The sequence below is a fragment of the Monodon monoceros genome, unplaced genomic scaffold (assembly GCF_005190385.1).
Source record: "Monodon monoceros isolate NGI ecotype Baffin Bay Population unplaced genomic scaffold, NGI_Narwhal_1 Super_Scaffold_3, whole genome shotgun sequence".
NCBI classification, from domain to species: domain Eukaryota; kingdom Metazoa; phylum Chordata; class Mammalia; order Artiodactyla; family Monodontidae; genus Monodon; species Monodon monoceros.
In genome coordinates this window covers 46483336-46509931 of record NW_021703780.1, presented here as the reverse complement: position 1 = coordinate 46509931, position 26596 = coordinate 46483336, and the positions used below count along the sequence as shown (strand labels likewise).

Here is a 26596-nt window from a genome sequence, read left to right as displayed (position 1 = left end):
AGAAAGAAAGAAAGAAAGAAAGAAAGAAAGAAAGAAAGAAAGAAAGAAAGAAAGAAAGAAGTGAGGCAGGGAGGAAGGAAGGAAGGAAGGAAGGTGGCAGGGAAGGAAAGAAAGAAAGTAAGAAAGAAGATAAAATAAAATAAAGTAAGATAAAATAAAGTTATTAAAATAAGAAATAATTATTAAGAAAAACACACAAACAAACAAAAAATGGATGGATAGAACCCTAGGACAAATGGTGGAAGCAAAGCTATACAAACAAAATCACACACATAAGCATACACATACACACTCACAAAAATAGGAAAAGGGAAAAAAATAATAAATCTTGCTCTCAAAGTCCACCTCCTCAATTTGGGGTGATTCCTTGTCTATTCAGGTAGTCCACAGATGCAGGGTACATCAAGTTGATTGTGGAGCTTTAATCCACTGCTGCTGAGGCTGCTGGTAGACATTTCCCTTTCTCTTCTTTGTTCTCACAGCTCCCAGGGCTCTGCTTTGCATTTGGCCCCGCCTCTGTGTGTAGGTCACTGGAGGGCGTCTGTTCTTCGCTCAGACAGGACGGGGTTAAAGGAGCCGCTGAGTCAGGGGCTCTTGCTCACTCAGGCTGTGGGAAAGGGACGGGTACAGTGTGCGGGGCAAGCCTGCGGCGGCAGAGACCAACATGACGTTGCACCAGCCTGAGGTGTGCCGTGCGTTCTCCCGGGGAAGTTGTCCCTGGATCCCGGGACCCTGGCAACGGCGGGCTGCACAGTCTCCCCGGAAGGAGGGTGTGGATAGTGACCTGTGCTCACACACAGGCTTCTTGGTGGTTGCAGCAGCAGCCTTAGCGTCTCATGCCCGTTTCTGGGCTCCGCGCTTTTAGCCGCAGCTCGCGCCCCTCTCTGGAGCTCCTTTAAGCAGCACTCTTAATCCCTTCTCCTCGTGCACCAGGAAACAAAGAGGGAAGAAAACGTCTCTTGCCTCTTTAGCAGGTCCAGACTTTTCCTCGGACACCCTCCCGGCTAGCCATGGTGCACTAACTCCCTGAAGTCTGTGTTCACGCCGCCAACCCCAGTCCTCTCCCGCCATCTGACCAAAGTCCGAGCCTCAGCTCCCAGTCCCACCCACCCCGGCGTGTGAGCAGACAAGCCTCTTGGGCTGGTGAGTGCCGGTCAGCACCAATCCTCTGTGTGGGAATCTCTCCGCTTTGCCTTCTGCACCCCTGTTGCTGTGCTCTCCTCTGCAGCTCCGAACGTTTCCCCCTCCACCACCCACAGCCTCCGCCCACGAAGGGGCTTCTTAGTGTGTGGAAACCTTTCCTCCTTCACAGCTCCCTCCCACTGGTGCAGGTCCCATCCCTATCCTTTTTTCTCTGTTTATTCTTTTTTCTTTTGCCCTACCCAGGTACGTGGGGACTTTCTTGCCTTTTGGGAGGTCTGAGGTCTTCTGCCAGCATTCAGTAGGTGTTCTGTAGGAGTTTTTCCACGTGTAGATGTTTTTCTGTTGTATCTGTGGGGAGGAAGGTGATCTCCCCATCTTACTCTTCCACCATCTTCCCCTCGTCCCCCAATCACACATTTTTTAATACATAAAAATGTTTGAAATTTTGGATTTTCAGGACCACTGTAATGGTCATCTAGTTAACTCAGCATGTTCATGGTCACCAGCTTTCAAGATCACCCACAAACTTATGAATAAAATACTTCCATAAGCTACATTTTTATTCATTTTTCTTTTTTTCTGGAAGAAGAAGGATTTATTACTTGCAGCAAGTAAGGAGGACACTGGGGATGTTTCCCAAAGCAGTGTCTCACTGAACAGCAAAATTGGGGACATTTCATATAGGGGCTTGGGTTTTACAGAGTCCAGGTTTTAGTTGATTGAAGTTATGAGGGTCAGAAAAAGTCAACATCATCATTCCTTATGTTCCAGTTGATCTACTGATCTACTTCAAGCCAGTCTTTACCATTGAAACAAAACTGGAAGTCTTTCCAACTGATATATCCTCTTTGCTATTGTTACTTGCCTGATAACAATGATTTGTCTCTGCTGCATTCTTTTGTTCCCTTAAGATCATTAATTACTGAGACCTGTTCAAGGACAAGCATTGTGGCCAGGCTTAGATCACAAAATGTCTTAGGCCAAAAATCGATTCTTTTCTGTCAAGAAAGCCATGCCTAGTTCTCTTTCTCTGAGAAGCCCCTACCCTATCTGCTTACAAAATCCCCCTTTGTGATATTTCACTCGTCAGTCTTGAGGGTACAGGGCTGAAGGCACGTCTTCTGTAATTGCTTCCTATAGAGAATGTGCATTGTAGTCTCCATAGTTAGAGGAGTGAAACTCTCTCTTGCTTCTAGAGCTAAATAAATTTGGGGATCCATCGAAGTAGTGCATGAACCTCACTTGGACAGCATTATTCTAACAGGTGTAGGAGAGGCACAGCAGGAGAGACAATTAACCATGACCTTGCAACCTCAGTAGCAGAGACTCGCACCAAGAGCCCCCCAAACCAAATTATTTTTCTGATATTTTCCCTAATCTGGGAAGGGGATTATTCACAGAGGTTTGATTTTTCATATATGTATAGGGTGAGTAATATTAGAAGACTCTTCAGGTATAAAAAAACAGCATTCAATATATATTATACCGTAAGTGCCTCCTTGCTAGGCTGTTAAAATATCAAGAACCACCTCATACGGCCACCTTTTTCATCATAGAAACTTCTACGTTCAGCAGATTGACAGCCTGATTATTATCGTTTTAAGTCTTGCTGGGTAAATTTCATTAAGGCCTCCTGTGAGTGGTGAGGTTCTCTATTTTTGAGTTCTAAATGCATTCCCCTCCTTAATGGCCAAAGTAAATGTATGATGCATGTTTGATAGGCCACAAAACAGGCTGCTCTAGTCAGTAAAGTTTAAGTTAAACCATATATAAGCCAGAATGACTTCCCCATACCTCAAAATGAAAATTTTTCCATCACTTCTCCTTTTGATTACAAATCTTTCAATAAACCAAAATATCTGTCCTTTGGTGCCAGGGTGGTTTCTGCCAACCTTGGGTGCATCATGTCCCTTGGTGCTGGGCCTCCTTTTTGTTAATACGTAGATATTTGCTTAGTTATCCACATTGGGGGGAAACTAATCAGATATCATGAACAAGCTCAGAGGTATGCTAATGGAGAAACATAGAGCCTCATCCCAAGTCGTGGGGCATCTGATCTTCTAAAAACAGGTTGCTGTGATGAGCTTCAGAAACAAACTTAGGGGACTTCCCTGTGGTCTAGTGGTAAAGAATCCTGCTTCCAATGCAGGGGACTTGGGTTCGATCCCTGGTTGGGGAACTAAGATCCCGCATGCCATGGGACAACTAAGCCCACATGCCACAACTACTGAACCCGCATGCCTCAACTAGAGAGCCCGCATGCTGCAAACTGCAAAGCCCATGTGCACTGGAGCCCATGCACCACAACCAGAGAGTGAATACCTGCACACCACAACTAGAGAGAAGCCTGTGCACCACAATGAATATCCTGTGCACTGCAACAAAAGATGCCGTATGCCACAACAAAGATCCCACATGCCGCAACTAAGACCTGGAGCAGCCAAAAATAATAAATAAATAACTTAATTAATTAATTTAAAAATAATATTAAAAAGAAACAGAATATATTTTTAATAATTCATTTAAACTTTACAATTATGTAGCATAATGACAAGAAGCTATCTGGGAGTTGAGTCTTAGACAGTAAATACAAACCTCAGTTAACAAAACTAGAATTTAATATCCACTGAGACATCATCTTTTTCTCTCTAAAATTACCCTCATTTTTACCAAATACAGCCAAATTAAGATTAATTTGTTTGCAAATTAAGTCTTATTTCAGTAAACTTTGCCTAATTACTTACATAAGGAGTCTCAGACTGAACTTTAAAAATAAAAAATCTTCTCAGGGCCAGGGAAGCCATGCCAAGGGCTTGTCACAGACTTTGCCTTGCAGATTTGGGTGAATTCTTCCCTTTTTGAGGGTCCAAAAATATCACCAGTAAGTAGGTGACCTTCCTTGTTTACTGGATAAAGCTACTGGGAACCTATAAGTTAACAATTTCTGGGGGGATCAGGTAGAGAGAGAAGATAAAGGTTTCAATTCCACTTACAGAAGTGTAATTTACCAAATTGCTGTAAGTCATAACTAGCTTGAGAGAAAGGGTTTCCTTATATCTGGAAAACACAGATTAAAACCAGTAATAATTCTGACAAAAACCGAAAAAATTAGAACCATATTTACCAGTTCACTCAGTCATATGTAACTAATCCCTTTTGTTAACAGTTTTATGATGCTATCAGGGTTTCCATTAGGATTCTTTAATTTATTTACCCATTTCAGCAGTAGGATCTGAAAGTTATCAGAAACCTGTACTTGTCAAAAATGTCTTTTCTATGAATCATCTTGAAATGAAGTATTTTTGTAAAAACATCAGAATAAAATGAGTGTCTATGAATGACAAAAGACTTAAAAAGCATGGTTAAACACCTGACCATAATGCAACTGACAAAGGAACTTGGCTCTAACTATAATTATGACTGATAACATTACACCAGGACATATTCACATTTTAGGAACTTTATATAATTTCTAGGATATTTATATTAATGACATTTACCCATAGGGTATAACTTTGGAAAGCTTATCACTGTGATAATTACTTTCTTTGTAATTTGACATATACCAAATAATCCTAATTAGTTTAATATTTTTCTCTGAGATGCCTTAGGGGCCCTCTGAAGAATCTTAAAGTTAGCTGGAGGTCAAAAGAACTTTAATTAGAATTTGACACTGGGAAGTTTGTCAAAAATATCAAAAAGTTTCAAAAGACTTGGTCAAATAGAATCGTTGGTCACTGTGAAACAATACTTATTCATTTTACCAAAGTGACAAACGATTCCAAAAGCAAACACAGATCACTTAAAGGCAAAGAAACTTACACAATCTGTTATCAAATGTAGCATTCCAAGAAAATTTATTTCTCTTTACACAGAGAGATACAAAATCCAGTCCTGCACCAGCCTACTCTTAATAACAAAATTCATTTACCTAAGTAAATTTAATCCAAGCTTGGAAAATCCTGACCATGTACGAAACTCTTTTCCCAGTGTTCCTTTTCAAGTAAACCTTCTACAGCTTTCTGTATCTATATTATTTTGTCCCTTACTTTCTTTTCTATTCAGAAATAACCAGCTATAGAATAAAACTACCCTTTTACTTTCCTAACAAAATGCAGTTCCATTCCTCATACCTTCCTTTACTAAAACACACGTCTATTTAACTGGTATACTGAAATGTTTCCCTTATTATTTTAATAGATTTAATTACATATATTATAATTTTAACCCTTAAAAACCTTAATCTCTAGCAAAAGCCAAGAAGCAAGTAATTGTGAACTGTTTGTCAAACAGCATTTTCTAATTGGAAAATTTATGAATATATTCTATAACCTCTAGAATCATACATTTTCTCATAGCAGAATTTCTTTTTTCTTAACATCTTTATTGGAGTATAATTGCTTTACAATGTTGTATTAGTTTCTGCTGTATAACAAACTGAATCAGTTATATGTATACATATATCCCCATATCCCCTCCCTCTTACGCCTCCTTCCCACCCTCCCTATCCAACCCCCCTAGGTGGTCACAAAGCACCAAGCTGATCTCCCTGTGCTATGCAGCTGCTTCCCACTAGCTATCTATTTTACATTTGGCAGTGTTTATATGTCAATGCTACTCTCTCACTTCGTCCCAGCTTACCTTTCCCCCCCACCCCGTGTCCTCAAGTCCATTCTCTACATCTGTGTAATTATTCCTGTCCTGCCCCTAGGTTCATCAGACCCATTTTTTTAATTCCATATATATGTGTGTTAGCATATGGTATTTAAATGTTTTTCCTTTTCTGACTTAACTTCACTCTGTATGACAAACTCTACACCCATCCACCTGACTATAAATAACTCAATTTTGTTTCTCTTTATGGCTGAGTAATATTCCTTTGTATATATGTGCCACATCTTCTTTATCCATTCATCTGTCAGTGGACTCTTAGGTTGCTTCCATGTCCTGGCTATTGTAAATAGAGCTGCAATGAACATTGTGGTACATGACTCTTTGAATTATGGTTTTCTCAGGGAATATGCCCAGTAGTGGGATTGCTGGGTCGTATGGTAGTTCTATTTTTAGTTTTTTAAGGAACCTCCATACTGTTCTCTATAGTGGCTGTATCAATTTACATGCCCACCAACAATGCAACAGGGTTCCCTTTTCTCCACACCCTCTCCAGCATTTACTGTTTGTAGATTTTTTTGATGATGGCCATTCTGACTGGTGTGGGGTGATACCTCATTGGGGTTTTTACTTGCATTTCTCTAATGATTAGTGATGTTGAGCATCCTTTCATGTGTTTGTTGGCAATCTGTATATCTTCTTTGGAGAAATGCCTATTTAGGTCTTCTGACCATTTTTTGATTGGGTTCTTTGTTTTTTTTTATAGTGACTTGCATTAGCTACTTGTATATTTTCGAGATTATTCCTTTGTCAGTTGCTTTGTTGGAAATATTTTCTCCCATTCTGAGTGTTGTCTTTTAGTCTTGTTTATGGTTTCCTTTACTGTGCAAAACTTTTACATTTCATTAAGTCCCGTTTGCTTATTTTTATTTCCATTTCTCTAGGAGGTGAGTCAAAAAGGATCTTTCTGTGATTTATGTCATAGAGTGTTCTGCCTATGTTTTCCTCTTAAGAGTTTTATTCTGTCTCTCCTTACCTTTAGATCTTTAATCCCTCTTGAGTTTATTTTTGTGTATGGTATAAGGAAGTGTTCTAATTTTATTCTTTAACATGTAGCTGTCCAGTTTTCCCAGCACCACTTATTGAAGAGACTGTCTTTTTTCCATTGTATATTCTTGCCTCCTTTATCAAAGATAAGGTGACCATAGGTGTGTGGGTTTATCTCTGGGCTGTCTATCCTGTTCTATTGATCTATATTTCTGTTTTTGTGCCAATACCATACTGTCTTGCATAGCTTTGTAGTATATACTGAAGTCAGGGAGCTTGATTCTTCCAGCTCCAGTTTTCTTTCTGAAAATTGTTTTGGCTCTTAGAGGTCTTTTGTGTTTCCATACAAATTGTGAAATTTTTTGTTCTAGTTTTGTGAAAAATGCCATTGGTAGTTTGATAGGGATTGCATTGAATCTGTAGATTGTTTGGGTAGTATAGTCATTTTCGCAATGTTGATTCTTCCAATCCAAGAACATGGTATATCTCTCCATCTATTTCTATCATCTTTAATTTCTTCCATCAGTGTCTTATAGTTTTCTGCATACAAGTCTTTTGTTTCCTTAGGTAAGTTTATTCCTAGATATTTTATTCTTTTTGTTGCAATGGTAAATGGGAGTGTTTCCTTAATTTCTCTTTCATATTTTTCACCATTAGTGTATGAGAATGCAAGAGATTTCTCTGCATTAATTTTGTATCCTGCTACTTTGCCAAATTCATTGATTAGCTCTAGTACTTTTCTGGTAGCATCTTTCGGATTCTCCATGTATAGTATCATGTCATCTGCAAACAGTGACAGCTTTACTTCTTCTTTTTGATTTAGATTCCTTTTCTTTCTTTTTATTCTCTGATTGCTGTGGCTAAAACTTCCAAAACTATGTTGAGTAATAATGGTGAGAGTGGGCAACCTTGTCTTTTTCCTGATCTTAGAGGAAATGGTTTCAGTTTTTCACCATTGAGAATGATGCTGGCTGTGGGTTTGTCATTTCTGGCCTTTATTATGTTGAAGTAGGTTCCCTCTATGCCCACTTTCTGGAAAATTTTTATCATAACTAGGTGTTGAATTTTGTCACAAGCTTTTTCTGCATCTGTTGAGATGATCATATGCTTTTTTATCCTTCAATTTGATAATATGGTGTATCACATTGTTTGTTTTGCATATATTGAAGAATCCTTGCATTCCTGGAATAAACCCCACTTGATCATGGTGTATGATCCTTTTATTGTGCTGCTGGATTGTTTTTGCTAGTATTTTGTTGAGGACGTTTGCACCTATGTTCATCAGTGATATTGGCCTGTAGTTTTCTTTTTTTGTGACATCTTTGTCCGGTTTTGGTATCTGGGTGATGGTGACCTCGTAGAATGAGTTTGGGAGTATTCCTCCCTCTGCTATATTTTGGAAGAGTTTGAGAAGGATAGGTGTTAGCTCTTCTCTAAATATTTGATAGAATTCACCTGTGAAGCCATCTGGTCCTGGGCTTTTGTTTGTTGGAAGATTTTTAATCACAGTTTCAATTTCAGTGCTTGTGATTGGTCTGTTCATATTTTCTATTTCTTCCTGGTTCAGTTGGAAGATTGTACTTTTCTAAGAATTTGTCCATTTCTTCCAGGTTGTCCATTTTATTGGCATATAGTTGCTTGTAGTAATCTCTCATGATCCTTTGTATTTGTGCAGTGTCATTTGTTACTTCTCTTTTTTCATTTCTAATTCTGTTGATTTGAATCTTCTCCCCCCTCTTTTTGATGAGTGTCACTAAAGGTTTATCAATTTTGTTTATCTTCTCAAAGAACCAGCTTTATTGATCTTTGCTGTTGTTTCCTTCATTTCTTTTTCATTTATTTCTGATCTAATCTTTATGATTTCTTTCCTTCTGCTCCCCCTGGGTCTTTTTTTCTTCTTTCTCTAATTACTGTAGGTGTAAGTTTAGGTTGTTTGAGATATTTCTTGTTTCTTGAGGTAGGATCGTATTGCTATAAACTTCTCTCTTAGAACTGCTTTTGCTGCATCCTATAGATTTTGGGTTGTCATATTTTCATTGCCATTTGTTTCTAGGTATTTTTGATTTCCTCTTTGATTTCTTCAGCTATCTCTTGGTTACTTAGTAGTGTACTGTTTAGCCTCTGTGTGTTTGTATTTTTTATAGTTTTTTTTCCTGTAATTGATATCTAGTCTCATTGCATTGTGGTCGGAAAACATGCTTGGTATGATTTCAATTTTCTTAACTTTACCAAGGCTTTGATTTGTGACCCAAGATATTATCTATCCTGCAGAGTGTTCCATGTGCACTTGAGAAGTGTATTCTGTTGTTTTTGGATGGAGTGTCCTATAAATATCAATTAAGTCCATCCGGTCTAATGTGTCATTTAAAGCTTGTGTTTCCTTATTTATTTTCATTTTGGATGATCTGTCCATTGGTAAAAGTGGGGTGTTAAATTCCCCTACTATGATTGTGTTACTGTCAATTTCCCCTCTTATGGCTGTTAGCATTTTTCTGGCTGTTAGCATTATTGAGGTGTTCTTATGTTGGGTGCATAAATATTTACAATTGTTATATCTTCTTCTTGGATTGATCCCTTGATCATTATGTACTGTCATTCTTTGTCTCTTGTAATACTCTTTATTTTAAAGTCTATTTTGTCTGATATGAGTATTGCTACTTCCCCTTTCTTTTGATTTCCATTTGCATGGAATATCTTTTTCCATCCCTTCACTCTCAGTCTGTATGTGTCCCTAGGTCTGAAGTGGGTCTCTCGTAGACAGCATATATACGGGTCTGGTTTCTATACCCATTCAGCCAGTCTGTGTCTTTTGGGCAGAGCATTAAATCCATTCACATTTAAGGTAATTTTCGATATGTATGTTCCTATTTAGCTGTGTTCAGTTTTTTTGTAGGTCTTTTCCCTCTGTTGTGTTTTCTGCCTAGAGACGTTACTTTAACATTTGTTGTTATGCTGGTTTGGTGGTGCCGAATTCTCTCAACCTTTGCTTGTTTGTAAAGGTTTTAATTTCTCCATCGAATCTGAATGAGATCCTTGCTCATGGAGTAATCTTGGTTATAAGTTTTTCCCTCTAATCACTTTAAATATGTCCTGCCACCCCTTCTGGCTTGCAGAGTTTTTGCAAAGATCAGCTTTGATCTTTCTGCAAAGATCCTTCAGAGTTTTTGAAATATCAACTGTTAACCTTATGGGGATTCCCTTGTATGTTATTTGTTGCTTTTCCCTTGTGCTTTAAATATTTTTTCTTTGCATTTAATTGTTGATACTTTCATTAATATGTGTCTTGGTATGTTTCTCCTTGGATTTATCCTGTGCTTCCTGGACTTGATTGACTATTTCCTTTCCCATGTTAAGGAAGTTTTCGACTCTAATCTCTTCAAATATTTTCTCAGACACTTTCTTTTTCTCTTCTTCCTGTGGGACCCCTATAATCCGAATATTGGTCCATTTAATGTTGTCTCAGAGGTCTCTGAGACTGTCCTCAATTCTTTTCATTCTTTTTTCTTTATTCTGCTCTGCCACAGTTATTTCCACTATTCTATCTTCCAGGTCACTTATCTGTTTCTCTGCCTCAGTTATTCTGCTGTTGATTCCTTCTAGAGTGTTTTTAATTTCATTTATTGTGCTGTTCCTCATTGTTTGTTTGCTCTTTAGTTCTTCTAGGTCCTTGTTAAACGTTTCTTGTATTTTCTCCATTCTCTTTCCAAGATTTTGGATCATCTTTACTAACATTACTCTGAATTCTTTTTCAGGTAGACTGCCTATTCCTTCTTCATTTTTTTGGTTTGGTGGCTTTTTACCTTGCTCCTTATCTGCTGCATATTTCTCTGTCTTCTCATTTTGTTTAACTTACTGTGTTTGGGGTTTCCTTTTCACAGGCTGCAGTTCGTAGCTCCCGTTAATTTGGGTGTCCGCCCACAGTGGATGAGGTTGGTTCAGTGGCTTGTGTAGGCTTCCTGGTGGCTGTGGGTGAGGCTGGATCTTGTCCTTCTGGTGGGAAGGGCCACGTCTGGTAGTGTGTTTTGGGGTGTCTGTGAACTTAATATGACTTTAGGCTGCCTCTCTGCTGATTGGTGGGGTTGTGTTCCTGTCTTGCTCATTGTTTGGCATGGGGCATCCAGCACTGGAGATTGCTGGTCATTGGGTGGAGCTGGGTCTTTGTGTTGAGATCGAGATCTCTGGGAGAGCTCTCACCAAGTGATATTACATAGGTCTGGGAGGTCTCTGGTGGTCCAATGTCCTGGACTTGGCTGTCTCACCTTGGAGGCTCAGGCCCAACACCCAGCTGGAGCACCGAGACCCTGCCAGCCACACGGCTCAGAAGAAAAGGAAGAAAAAGAAAAACCTGAACGGATAGAACCCCAAGCCAAATGGTAAAAGCAAAACTAAACAGACAAAATCACTCAAAGAAACATACACAAACACACACACTCATAAAAAGAAAACAATCAAACAACATCAAAAAACGAACAGACAGAACCCTAGGACAAATGGTAAAACAAACCAAAACAGAAAACATCACACAAAGAAACATACACACACACACTCAGAAGAAGAGAAAAAAGGAGAAAAAAAATAATAATAAAAAATATTTTTTAAAAAAGGAAGAGAGCAACCAAACCACTAAACAAATCCACCAATGATAGCAAGCACTAAAAACTAAACTAAAATAAAAAATCAGATGCATAATGCAAACCCCAAGTCTACAGTTGCTCCCAACGTCCACCACCTCAATTTTGGAAACATTCATTGTCTATTCTGGCATTCCACAGATGCAGGGTTTATCAAGTTGATTGTGAGGATTTAATCCACTGCTCCTGAGGCTGCATGGAAAATTTTCCCTTTATCTTCTTTGTTCACACAGCTCCTGGGGTTCAGCTTTAGTTTTGACCCCACCTCTGCATTTAGGCCACCCTCAGACATCTGTTCCTGACAGGAGGGTGTTAAAGCAGTGGCTGATTAGGGCTCTCTTGCTCATTCAGGCCAGGGAGAGGGAGGGGTACTGTAGTCATAATTGGAATGCAGGGCAAGCCTGTGGTGGCAGAGGCCAGCATGACATTGCAACAGCCTGAGGCACGCCATGGGTTCTCCTGGGGAAATTGTCCCTGGATCACGGGGCCCTGGCAGTGACATGCTGCACAGGCTCTGGGGGTGTTGGGGGTGTGTGTAGTGACCTGCACTTGCACACAGGATTCTTGGTGGCAGCAGTGACAGCAGTAGCGGTCAATACATGTCTCTGGGGTCTGAGCTGATAGCTACGGCTCATGCCCACCTCTGGAGTTCACTTATGCAGTGCTTTGTCGTCTATGGGCACACAGAGTAGGAATCCCCTCACCTTGCGCGCCCCAAAACAATGGCCTCTTGCATCTCCAGCAGGTCCAGACTTTTTCCCGGACTCCCTACAGGCTAGCTGTGGTGCACTAACCCCCTTCACGCTGTCTTCACGCAGCCAACCCCCGTCCTCTCCTTGGGGTCTGACTGCCAAAGACCGAGCCTCAGCTCTCAGGCCCCACTCACCCCGGTGGATGAGCAGACAAACATCTCAGGCTAATGAGTGCTGGTCGGCAGTGATCCTCTGTGTGGGAATCTCTCCACTTTGCTCTCTGCACCCCTGTTGCTGCACTCTCCTCTGTGGTGTGGCTCCAAATCTTCCCCACTGCCCACCCCTCGTCCCCACCAGTGAATGGGCTTCCTAGTGTGTGGGAACGTTTTTTCTTTCACAGCTCCCTCTCAGAGGCACAGGTCCCATCCCTATTCTTTTGTCTCTGTTTTTTCTTTTCTCTTTTGCCCTACCCAGGTATGTGGGGATTTTCTTGCCTTTGGGGAAGTCTGAGGTCTTCTGCCAGCGTTCAGTAGGTGTTCTGTAGGAGTTGTTCCATGTGTACATGTATTTTTGATGTATTTGTGGGGAGGAAGGTGATCTCCATGTCTTATTCCTCTGCCACCTTGAAGGTCTTCTCATAGCAGAATTTCTTTGCCTCAATGTGCTACATGTCTTTAAGAAACCCAAACATCTTTAGTTTCCCCTCATAAGAAGACAAAAGTAGATAAACTTAGACCTGTTTAGCAAGTAGTGTTCCAGTGTTTTATTTTATTTGAAATAACCTGGATGGTCAATAATTCCTATCATTTAATTTAATATAGCAAAACTAAATTTTCAAGTTGCCAAAATCAGGAGAGACTATTTTAGATAAACATTCCCAAAACGCAATTTTTTTAAGTTCAACTAAAGAAACCTCTTATCTCATGTACATTTAATTTATTTAAGATTTCATTATACCAAGTTCTTTTCCTTGCTGACAAATTTGACTCTCAGTATAATGAAAGTATTATTCTTAATACTGATGACTCTAAAGACATGTCTATATTAATTAAACGAACAAACAAGCTTGTTTTTGCTCATTAAGGATTAGTCCTAGATCACATGACCCTGAAATTTATTTTGGCCAGTTTTCTTTATATTTAGAAATATTTAACTTGTAAGCACTTACTTTTCTTTAGGCCAATTAAATATAGCTCATCTACAGGTTACTTTTTATGTAAAAACAGATGGAACCAGAGATCTCCTAGCCCCATTTTAAACTTAGTTATGAACCAGGTATTATAATATAAAACACATTGGTTTATAGTGGTTGGAATAAGTTAAAAAAATTTTTTAAGTTCTCTTTCTCCTTCTCCCTCTCAGTCTCAGGAATTACAGGTGGTCTAGCTAAGTGTTTCTGAGAGCCCTCATAGAACATTTACATCTCAAGGTGAGACTGATTTGGAGTGTCAAAGATCTATTTACCTGTCCCGAGGTGACTCAGCTCAAGTCTCAGATGACCCAGTTTGAGTTCTCAACAACTCAATGACAAGGACCCAAAGGTTCTGAGCTACTTGTGGCTCCTCAGATCTCCTGGGGAACCAAAACTGAATTTCCTGAGCTTAGCCTAGAACCGTATTTCTTAGGGGTTCTTGTCTCTGAGAGAGGTTCCCAGAGACCAATGGTGGGAAATGACAGGGAAGGGTGGACCCGAAAAAGACATATACACAGATCCAAGCTCACTGATCAAGATGAGAGACAGATTAACACTAAAGACATGCTCTTGGCCTCCTGATTATATCCTGAAGGTGAGAGTGCTTCAGGGATTGTGACTATGGATGATTTACATGTTCCTGGTTGCATGGACGCATGCTTCAGGTCAGCAGGGAAACTAGAGCCAGTCTGCCCTGATCCATGACCAACTTATACTTTCATGGGACTCTCCAAGTGGTGAGCACCCTGATGGGTCTTCAGTGCTTGACCTGTGCCCACAATTGTGGCAGAGACTCACAAGAGCAGTTGGACAAACAAAACCACATAAAACCAAGATCCTTCCAAATTCACTGATGAAGACTTGAAACAAACCAATGACAGAAATTTAAACTAAAGACACAAGAAACAAAGAGGTGATCTTCCTGTGTGGTGGCCTCCAGAGGACTTTGTCCAGCCCAACTCCTCACTCACTTAGCCCTCTGCTAGAACGGAGTTTGTCCAGCTCCTCACTCACCTGGCATTTCTGGCCAGGTAAAGCCAGTGACCCTGTGTTGGGCATCCCCAGGACACTACCCTGATCCATGACAGGCATCCCAATCAAGGATATTTGGGAGGGTTTGTCTTTCCAGATGAGTGCTCCCAGATCAGATGCTTGGCTGTTTTCAGATCTCAGACTTATTCCAGTAGGGCTTGTTGACTCAGAGGTCAAGGGCAAGGGCTAAATCATCCTGTTCTTTTGGCTGGCCACCTGTTGGCCTTGAGTCAGAGAGCCCTCTGGCTGGATTTGTTATCAAATTGGTCACCTGGAGCCACACCAGTGTCCTAGTTCAGGCCGAGACCCCTAGCCCCCCAAGACCCCAGGGAGGTTCTTTTCGGCTCAGATTCGCACAGCCAATAACAAAACCAGTGCTGAGACTGGAACAGCACAAGCTTTATTCAATGGCCAAAGAATGGCACAAATCAACTTCTTTGTCTCACAATCCCTTAGACTCTTCGAGCAACATGGGGGTGTCTCACAGTCCCTCAGACTCTGACCTGACCTCTAAGACTGTAGAAGAGAGGAATGTCTTGCAATCCCTTGGACTCTCAGAGCCAACCTGGCCAGACCAGATTAACTGTGCAGTTCTTGAGTCATTTCTTCTCCCCCGTTGAGATGGGGACAGAACCCTGAAGCTGATTTGTGGGATAAACACCTCTCACCTCTCCAAAGGGACTCTCCAGATCAAGAAGTCCAGAGCAGCTTCTGAGCCCATTCACCAAGTTGAGGTGCATAGACCTGAAAAATCAGGCACCAAGAGGGATTCCCCTATGCCCTTCCCCTTAGATCCCCCAGCAACATAGACAAATTCGCCCGGGTGAACTGCTGCAGCCCACTGCGTTGCCTCTTGGGAGCTGGAGCAACACAAAGGGGTTAGGTGAGAGGTCCCACCAGAGTCATCAAAATTTGTCACCTGCAAACTGTGTTCTTTTAGTGGGTGTCAAGTCAAAAGACACAACCAAGACAAAGATCAGGAGAAGGAAGTATTTATTACTTGCAGCAAGTAAGGAGAACACTGGGGATCTTTCCCAAAGCCGTGTCTCCTCAACGTTTAAGATAGTGGGGTCCATGAAGTATTGTGCAGCTGTGTGACATGTCTGTAAGCCTCAGTCATAATGTTTATGAAGACAATGACTAACATCTTCTACAGAAGCGTCTGGAATGCAATGTCATGTACGGGGGCCACTGGCGACATGTGACTCGAGCCGTTGAAGTGTAGCTAGTTTGACTGAGGAACTGAATTTTAAATTTCATTTAAATATTAATGTGTAGTTTGCATTGTATTTCTGTTGGACAGTGCTGGACTTGTCCAGAAGGCTAAGGGGCAGGGCTATGCACTTGCCCTTCCTGATGTATAGCCTTCATGCAAGGATATGAGTTGCTCCTCAGCCCAGTGCTGAAGCTTCTGCCACACGCATATGGGCACTGCTGAGATTATGCCCCTCTTTGAAAATTTGAGAGAAGGAGGCATCCCTTTTCTTTATTTAAACGTGCCACCTTATTCCAGGTGTTGGGAGAATGTATTACCTATGCAAAGCTGGCGAGTTTCATTTAATTTTCAAGGCTCTGGAAATATGGGCTGGGAATGAGACACAAAAAGTAAATAGAATCAAGAGAGGGCTGGTTTGATAGGGGATTTGAAGGATGGGAATGGATAGGGAAGGAACTCACAGTTGGATGCACAGATTTTGGTATTATTATAGTAATCGAGTGGTGGGTAGATGAGTGCCAAATTTGTTATGCTTCATAACTTAGGTATGTGTTTCATGTATGTATCAAAACTTCTGTGATTAAAATGAAAGGGTTGGGGTAAGAAAATTATCAATTATGTTTATTTGTATTTGAGTCCCTATGTTCATTCCAACTCAATATACACACATGTGCCATATGTAAACATGTTTGATGTACTTTTGTTGCATTGTATTAAATTTAAGTATGGTTCTTATCATTTGTCAGGGCAGAGATGTTTCTTATTTCATTTAAAAAACTATTAAGAAATTGACTTTAGATTACACTAGAAAAAACAAGGTTGAAGGTTATTTATGGCTGTCCTTAGTAGGGTCTAATGACCCTTCCACTAGGTGGAAGCCATGGAGACCAACTTGCAAAATGTTCAGGAAATCCAGAATTTTAGGGTAGGGCAAACAAGTAATGTTAATAACACTGAGAACTTAAGGAAAAATATAGTCCTCTTAAATGCAAAAATCATCTCATTTCATAGGAAGAGTTATAGTTTCTTCTTTAAGACAGCAGGAATAAAGCATGGAAAATACTACATAAAAATTTTTTAATGGTTTTTCTTTTTAATACAAAATAAGTATTTTGATTTTAAAAGTAACAAAATCATTCAAGGTACTGTACTAAGATTTAGGCTCGTAATTATTCTTAGAGCTTATAAACAACTGTGATAGGACAAGGTTCTTCCATTTGGTCATAGAATGTCAGTTCTGCTCTGGGTTCACATATGTCTATTTTCTCTCTTTATTAAACTCTTGAGGGCGTCTTGAGGAAAAATAAACCTATATTTTCCTATGTAAACCATAGCGGGGTATAAGCTTTCAGTAAATGTTAGTCAAAGCCAAGTTGAATAACTCCTTCTAATTCTGTTTTCAGAGACTTCACAGGTGGAATAGGATCAAGACCAAGGCCAGGTAATTTAGTGTTGGCAGCAATAACATCATACACGCCTCCCTGAAATTCAGCACAATTCATATTACAGTTTCATATATTTCCCCCTTTTATTTCTTCAGCTTTGCTGCCTCTTTACCTGCTTCTGAAAGTGCCACCCCTCATGCTCAGGGCCCAGGTTAAGGAGCTAGAGGCCGAGTTAGTGATGGGGTGGCAGTCCCATAGTCTTCCCGCTGTGATAACTTTAGTACAGTAACTAGTAACTTTAGTACAGTAACTTCAGTACAGTAACTTTAGTTACTTTAGTACAGTAACTTTAGTTAACTTTAGTTACAGGTAACTTTAGTACAGTCAGGTACTAAAGGTAACTTTAGTACAGTCAGCCAGAGAATCTTGTTTTATTTGTCCATCATTATTAGCTTGGCATGTTAACAGTATCAAAATGCTTTCTGTATTCACTTATTTGATGAAATATATAGGCTGTTTTACTAAAATTTGTATTTTTGCTTGGTAGGAATGTTAGCCAGTTGAATTTTGATGCTTACAGTGCATACCTACTAACAAAAAATAGTAACCTTGTTTTACATACATATTTCTATAAGCTCTACACCTATATTATATGAGTAAGCATATCTTTTATTCTATCTCCATTACTCTGACACAGATAACTTTAGGTATTTGTATTTAATTAAAGCAGTGTTATATCACATTGTTTCTCTAATAATGTAAAAATTATGGATTCTTAAAACATAAAAGTTTATAGTAATTGTTTGAGAAAAAAGAGTGTATTCCTTAATATTTCTAATTTCTATTAAAGAGGGCCAAAGTTCAACAGTAACAGTAAAGTTTTTAACTAAACCTGGACAATTCAGGAAAAAAACTTAGTGACTGTGCTTTTAACATATGTGTATGACTTGAGTATAAAGTTCTATTTTACTACTTTGGTTAATTTGGAATTATTGCTTAATGTTATTTTCACTTTGGCTTCCTTAATTCACATTCTTTTGTAGAGTTAATAGGTATAGTGAACAAAGGAAATGTGAACTGATTTACTGTAATATTAGTCCATGTCTCCACATTTATTAAATTTGCTTTGGAAGAGTTATTGACAGTTTGGGGCCAATCTGTCACGATCAGCATAGATGCAAAAAACAAATAGCTTTGTTATTAACATATCTAAAGCTGTCATGTTGACCATGCTCTACTCCTGCTATTTTGGCATAAGGTAAGTTCATAACATAATCATGAAGTTAAAATGATTGTCGTTGATTGATTTTATAATAGTGATAGCAGAATACATACATATGTAAGCAATTTGCAGTTCAGTTGTGATTCATAATAAGAATTATTTTTCCTAAAGGGTATGCTGAGTTAGCTAGTTTAAGACTTGACTTTATGTCAGCAAAATTGATCAGATCTCTGGATATTTAAACAAACTATTTAGCACAGTTAACATGTAATATATTATATTTCTTAGACCTACAGCTTGTTATACCATCTACTTTTTAAAAATTTACTGATTCATATATTTTAAATTTAAAACAGAATGTACTATAGCATTTTAAGTGTTGTCAGTGAATGCTAAAGTTTACCTATAAAGGAGTGATTAGTTTCAACTAATCTTGTAGAACACAGTAATGCATATGAGGAAATTTGAGTTACTACTTACAAGTTATTCCACTTTCGAGTAAAACAAAAATTTTTTTTCTTCATCTTAATGCAAAATGCTTTTTCCGCATATTATAAAAGTCATACTTTTTAAAATGTTGCGGGTAAACTTGGACTATTGGTTCCTTTATCAAATCACAAACAACTGGTACCAGCCCCATCCACTTAGATCACCTTCTCTGCAAATTAGTATTCTTTCCATTATGTATAACCAATAGCTATAGTCCTGTATTGCCTAAGTGCTCTGGAAAAAAATTGTCAGAGATGAGAGAATTTTGTCAAAACCTGGGTATGCTCCCAGGACTATATCTAGTATGTGAACATCATTTTCCATGTGCTATGGCAGAACAAAGGGTGAGAACTATTATTTTAGAGTGCTAAGTGGCTGTATTAGAATATGATCTTGCCTATATTGTACTCCTAAAATGTGAACTTCTAGGTTCATATTGTGGTCATACAGCAGTATTTGATGTACCTCCAAACTCCTATAAAACAAATAACCATGAAGCTGTTTCAAGTTAACACTATTAAAAATCCTCTTGTTCTGTCTTTTAATACTAACTAGATTGTATAAATTATTTGATAAGATATTCTTTAGGTTAAATAACAGAGTTTAAATAACTCTGACAACAGAGTTGAAAATTTAGGAATTTCTATACTGAATGGATGAAAATATTAACAGTAATTAACATGGAATCAATGAATGAATAAACACTTTTTACACATATTAATTATTTTAACTCTATTTCCCTAACCTTTGTCACTTATAGATTACCATGGCACAAATTTGGCTGTATCTGAGTACCATCTATATTACTATTTTCCAAATATCGATTTCTTTAATTTGATTTACTTTCTCAACTTAAAGTTATCTAAAGGGAAGTTTATATTTTTGTTACAAATGGGAAACCAGAATAGCGTCACTTGCCATAATAGGTGACAATTATAAAAAATAAATGCAAATCTAAGCAAAACAACATTATTAAATTCTAGTAGGTACTGTTATCTGCTTATCCTGAGGTCTGTTTTATTTGTTATAAATGAACATTAGCTCATATCTCAAAGATGGTGATGACATACTTGTTCCATACTGAAACTTAACCCTTGATATAATCAGTAGAAAGAAAAGAAAACTGGAAAACGAATACCTTTTATACCTGATCTACTTACTATGTAACGTTATGCTGTTTAAGTGCCTCTAGCTGCAGGAAACTCAATTATGTCCAAAAGTTCTCTGGATGAATAATTTTTTAAATTAAAGTATAGTTGGTTTACAATATTATATTAGCTTCAGGTGTACATTGATTCTCTATTTTCATAGATTATACTCCACTTAAAGTTATAAAATATTGGCTCTATTTCCTGTGCTGTACATTACATCCTTGTATCTTATTTATTTTATATGTAATAGTTTGTACCTCTTAAACCCCTTCCCCTAATTTGCACCTCCCCCTCTCCCCGTTGGTAACCACTAGTTTATTCTCTGTATCTGTAAGTCTATTTCTGTTTTGTTCTATTCATTTGTATGCTTTATTTGTTAGATTCCACATGTAAGTGAAAATACACTGTATTTGTCCTTCTCTGTATGACTTATTTCATTAAGCATAATATTCTCTAGGTCCATCCACATTGCTGAAAATGTCAGAATTTCATTCATTTTTATGGCTGAGTAATATGCCATTGTATATATACACCACATCTTCTTTATCCATTCATCTGTTAGTGGGCAGTTGAGTTGCTTTCACATCTTGGCAATTGTAAATAATGCTATAATGAACATTGGGATGCATACATCTTTTTGAATCAGTGTTTTTGTTTTCTTCAGATATATAATCAGAAGTGGGATTGCTGGATCATATGGTAGTTCTATTTTTAATTTTTTGTGGAAACTCCATGCTGTTTCCCATAGTGGCTGAACCAATTTACACTCCCACCACCAGTGTGCTAGGGTATTTATGTGTTGTCTTTTTGATGATAGCCATTCTGACAGTTGTGAGATGATCTCTCATGGTGGTTTTGATTTGCATTTCCCTGATTAGCAAGGTTGAGCATATTTTCATGTGCCTGTTGGCCAGCTGTGTGTCTTCTATGGAGAAATGTCTATTCAGGTGCTCTGTCCATTTTTAATTTTTTTATATTGAATTGTATGTGTTCTTTATTCATTTTGGATAGTCACCCCTTACCAGACATACCATTTGCAAATATCTTCTCCCATTCAGTAGTCTGTCTTTTCCTTTTGTCTATAGTTTGATTCACTGTGCAAAAGCTTTTAACTTTCATTAGGTCTGAGTTGTTTATTTTTGCATTTGTTTGCCTTGTCTGAGTAGACATATTTAAAAAATATTGCTAAGACCTATGTCAAAGAGTGTACTGCCTATGTTTTCTTCTAGTTTTATGGTTTCTAGTCTTACATTTAAGTCTTTAATCTCCATTTTGAGTTTATTTTTGTATATGTTGTGAGGAAATGTTCTAATCTCATTGTTTTACTTGTAGCTATCCAGTTTTCCCAGCATCATTTGTTGAAGAGATTGTCTTTTCCCCATTGTATGTTCTTGCCTCCTTTGTCATAGATTAGGTCACCACATGTGTGTGGGTTTATTTCTGGGCTCTCTACTCAGCTATGTGTCTGTTTTTGTGCCAGTACCATACTGTTTCTGACTACTGTAGCTTTGTAGTATAGTCTGAAGTCAGGGAGCATGATACCTTCAGCTTCGTTCTTTTCTCTCAATATTGTTTTGGCTCTTCAGGATCTTTTGTGGTTCTATATATTTTAAAATTATTTGTTCTAGTTCCATGAAAAATGTCATTGGTATTTGATAGATATTGCATTAAATCTATACATTGCATTGGGTAGTATGGACATTTTAACAATATTATTTCTTCCAATCCATGAGTGCAGGATACTTTTCCATTTTTTTGTATCATCTTCAGTTTCTTTCATCAATGTCTTCTAGCTTTTTGATTATAGGTCTTTCAATTTCTTGGTTAAATTTATTCCGAGATATTTTATTCTTTTTGTTGTGATTATAAATGAGGTTGTTTTCTTAATTTCTCTTTATGATAGTTCATTGTTAGTGTACAGAAAGCAACAGATTTCTGTATATTAATTTTGTGTCAGTTCTTTAAAAATAATTTATTGGTTCTGTTGTCTATAGAGTCAAATTAATCAAACAATTGGATATTTTGAATTGGAAAAATGTCTAGGGTCTTTTATATATATAAAAGAAATAGTCCTTCCCTGTTGAGATAGGGGAAATGATGTTGTATATTTGTGAAAATTAAATCATACCAAAACATATGATGAGAAACTTATTCTTTGTCAAGTTAATAGGGTACATTTTAATGTTATGGATGCTATTTGTGTAGGTCAAATGTAAATTTTTGGGAGTGTCAGTCAAACCCAAATTTAAAATGCAAATGTAATGTCAACTAAGACTATGGCCAACTTTGACTGGATTAACACTGATGTTTCTCCCTCCTTTGCTGGGTTTTTCATTTTTCAGCAGCTAACACCCAGGCACTGAACTAATAGATGGGAATTATTATGCTCTGCATTTTGAATAGAAATTTTCTCTTCATGATTTCCAGGCTCTTAATTATCATACTAGATGACTGAGAATCTATTTTTATACTTGTCTTTTGTTCATAAAGATTACATCTATGTAAAGTAGTCAGTGTTTCATCCAAATATTCCAGACAGCACAGCTATATTCTAGTTGTCCTTATTATGAGCAACTTTCAGTAGCTTGCTTTCAAGTTAGTTATTAACATAGAATACTTAATACTAGATATCACAATTGCCAAGGTGATTTTTTGTAAACGCCTTCTCTAATTTTATTGTATAGCAATTCTTTTAGCATGTGAAATGTGCTTACCAGACTTTAATCAAAACTCTTATAATATTAGTCTACACTATGCAATTTGACATATAATTATATATTTTTCTATATTGTTTTTTGGGATTTGGGTATGTTAGTTATATTTTGCAACCATATTATAAGCATCTTTAGTAAAGTTTGCATATATCTTGAGTATTTCCTCTGAGATCAGGCCCCTGAAAACTACTTATTTTGTAACTGATGCAGACCTACCACTGTTTAAACCCTTGTTTATTCTTGCTATTGAGAGCAACTGAATAAATAATCTTGTGATTACTTAAAGACTAGGGGGAAAATGATATTTTAATGTTAGACTTCAGATTGGGGAAGAGGTGGGAGATAACACATTTTCTCTATCAGTGATGAATTGTGTCCTAGTTCCTCATGCCAGGCAGGCACTGGGGGAGTGTGGACCAGTTGTAGATTTTTACATATTCTTTGGAGGACAATATCTTTTCAAAAAGGTACTCAATCTCACAAAAGTTATTGATGGTCCCAATCCAAGCCCAAGTGCAGACTGCAAATTAGCTGTTAACGCAGCCCACAACCCTGCCCCAGGGGTTTCTGCACTGGGAAAAGGCTAAATGAAAGGAGGAGAAGAAAGCTACACCACCCTCTGGTAGGAGTAAAGGGAGGTCTATGTGGCTTGGGTGATGATTGTAGCTTAGTGTACAAATAATTGAGTCAATGTAGAAAAGCAGGGCTTTCAAATTCCAAATTGCCATTATTAATGATTACTGAGATTCAAAAAGTGGTTTCAGGACTTCCTTGGTGCTGCAGTGGTTAAGAATCCACCTGCCAATGCAGGGGACATGGGTTAAAACCCTAGTCCAGGAAGATCCCACATGCTGCAGAGCAACTAAGCCCATTGACCACAACTACTGAGCCTTGCTCTAGACGCTGTGAGCCACAACTATTGAGCCTGTGCTCTAGAGCCCACGAGCCACAACTACTGAGCCTGCGTGCTGCAACTACTGAAGCCTGTGTGCCTAGAGCCCATGCTCCACAACAAAAGAAGCCACTGCAGTGAGAAGCCCGCCCACTGCAACAAAGAGTAGCCCCCGTTCGCCACAACCAGAGAAAGCCCGTGCGCAGCAGCTAAGACCCAACACAGCCAAAAATAATAATAATTATTTATTTATTATTTTAAAAAAGTTTCAGAGTGCTTACAACTACCCTTTGAATTGTTGTCATACAGTAATTTGGGTATTGCAGATGGTGACTGGTGAGCGAATAGTAATGAGAAACAGGCAAGAGACCTCTTCTGTCTGGACCACCTTCCTGCCCTCCAATACAGCTGAGATCTCATTCATTGTTAATTGACATTCCTCACTGTGGATTCCATAGATTATTTGGGATGTTTTAGATGACATGTTAATTAAAATTTATTTATTTATAAGTTTCTTATTTATCTATAAGAAGCTACTTATTGTTTCTTACCACATTGGAGTCAAAAAGCACAATTCTTTTTTTTTAATTTATTTATTTTTTATTTAGTTTTGGCTATGTTGGGTCTTTGTTGCTGTGCATGGGCTGTCTCTAATTGTGGCAAGTGGGAGCTACTCTTCATTGCAGCATGCAGGCTTCTCATTGTGGTGGCTTCTCTTGCTGTGGAACACAGGCTCCAGGCACGTGGGCTTCAGTAGTTGTGACATGTGGGCTCAGTAGCTGTGGCTCACGGGCTCTAGAGCACAGGCTCAGTAGCTGTGGCACAAAGGCTTAGTTGCTCCACGGCATGTGGGATCTTCCCAGACCAGGGCTCGAACCTGTGTCCCCCGCATTGGCAGGCAGATTCTCAACCACCATGCCATGAGGGAAGCCAAAAAGCACAATTCTTAAAGTTATTTTTTAGCAATAATCCTAGTTTTATTTAAATTCCCTTAATGATGGAACCAGATGGAGGACAGAAGAGCCTGTTCAAGAGCATTTGGAGACAGGGATTTTTATAGTTGTATAAGTATATTTTTATAGTTGTGGAAGTATATATAGTATATATATATAGTACAATAAGTATATATATAGTAAAGAAAAGCTGAAGCAACATTGCTAAATTAAGCATAAGATTGGCAAATTTTCTGTGGGGCAATAAAGGCATATCATTTTTGTGATTAACGTCTTGATTGGCCTATAAAGTCATACCAACATGTCAATTTCTATAGGTTAACCACTAACTCTACAGGACTGTAACTGCCTTCACCTTTATCGGTGTGGATTAAGAGTATTAGATTAGAATCAAGTAAAGCTATTAGAAAATGTCATAACATGATATCAGAGAATCAAGCAATGATCATTTTGTCTGTTTTCCATGATTGAGATAAATTTTTCTTGTCCAGGTAATTGAATGAGAAGAGGGTTCCTATCTTTTCTTTCTGTTCCTTTTAGTTTGATTGGTTAGCTTTTGCATACATAGTGCTGAACACAGTGTATTTTCACAGCACAATATTTTCTTCTTGAGAATTCTGAGCTTCAATAGAGTTGACTTTCAGGAAAAAAAAGGTTCCCTCTAGTAGGAATAAAGGGAGCCAATATGACTTGGTTAGTGATTGTAGCATAGTATAAGAACAACTAAGTCAATGGATAAGGGCCAAGCTATATGGAATAGGCCAAATGCATGTTATTTTTAGGCCACAAATTCAGGGGGAAAAAAGTCTAACTTTCTATATTTTCCCAAAACTGAACTTAATTTTTATATTAAGCCCCTATTCCACATCTCAGAAAACATAATCAATTAGCCTAAAGGCAAATTTCAATGTGTTGGTGATTTCTTTATCATATCAGGCTTAAAGTCAGACAAACAGAATTGCACTTCTCTTTCTTCTTCTTCTTCCCTGAGTGGTATTTTTGTTCCAAGGATTCAGTTGGCATCATTGTACTGAGGCTTTGAGCCTGCCTGTGCTGGTATCTGCTCTGAGTACTGAGTGGGGGTCACCCTTCCATGTTGCTGTCCTGAGAAGTGGGCACAGCCCTCCCTGACTTCCAGCTCCCAGTACATGTTCCCATTTCTGTCTGTGTCCCCTTGACATGAAGGCAGGACTTCTGTGGGGCAAGCTTCTTGCTCTGTCAGCTCACCTTCTCAGGGGTCTGGGAAGGTTAGCCTACTCTTCCACACTCTCTGGGTTTGGAGACTTGGGGGCTGAGCCTCTGACACCCCAGGAAGCTGTCTCTCCTGCCCCATTCCATCCCAGGTCATATGGTGCAGGGAACATCTGCATGGCTAGGACCTCTCAGAGCTCGCTGTGGGAACTGCGCCCCCAGCCTTTCCACTCTTGAATCCCCAAAAGTAGAGACTTCTATCAAACATCTCTGCCCTCCTCACTGCCCCCACCGAAGACTTTGCCCAAGTGAGCTGGAATTTGAATCTCTTCTGAGACCTTCTTTCCTTCTCGTATGTCTTCGTCCTTCCTCCTCAAAGAAGCTTTATCTTATCCAGGAGGGGCAGGAAGAAGAGTTTGTTCAGCTACAGGTCCTGTGAATCTCTCTGCCTTCTGCTTAGACTAATGCTTTTAAAGTCCAGGAACGTATGCTTTCTGTTCCCTGGTTCCTCTCTACCTCCCCATCTTGGGGCAGTGCTTGCCTCACTCTGCTTCTTGATAACAGGAGGTTCATGAGGTCAAAAGTAAGTGTGGGAAATAATACAACAGTGAATTCTTCACACAGCATCTTGCTGTGTGTATTATGTAGTCATTTTAAGGGGATTAGCAACTTTAAATATCCTGAGATTATATATTTTTAAAAAAATAAAGACATAGAGAATTTGGAATAGGATGAAACTCTAATCCTCACACACACACAAATTAAGCCTGAACAAGATGTGAGATGCATTATGTAAAGGTGATTCAGCCAGCATTCAAGAGTGAAGGACCTCAAAGCGGCCTTGCTTCTTTGGCATTTAAACAGCTTGTTTCTGAAGCTGGAATGAAAGGGAGTGGAAGGAACCTGGTCACCCAGGGTGAAAGGTGCTGAGGCTTTATTGCAGCTTCCTGTCATCTTGTCGGAAGTTCTACCAGGGGCTGGACTGTGGGGGGACTAGACCCAGAACCTTGAGTCTCTTCCTAATAATTTCTACCT

General features: G+C 38.7%; 1 protein-coding gene across 1 annotated transcript in view; it reads left to right on the top strand.

The window, feature by feature from the left end:
- The window catches only part of NEK10 (NIMA related kinase 10), a 311866-nt gene that overhangs the window by 233714 nt on the left and 51556 nt on the right, over positions 1–26596 (top strand). The window contains exon 31 of the mRNA XM_029243936.1: positions 16968–17005. Coding sequence (XP_029099769.1) covers positions 16968–17005 — 38 coding nt within the window. The remainder of the gene's footprint in view (positions 1–16967; positions 17006–26596) is intronic.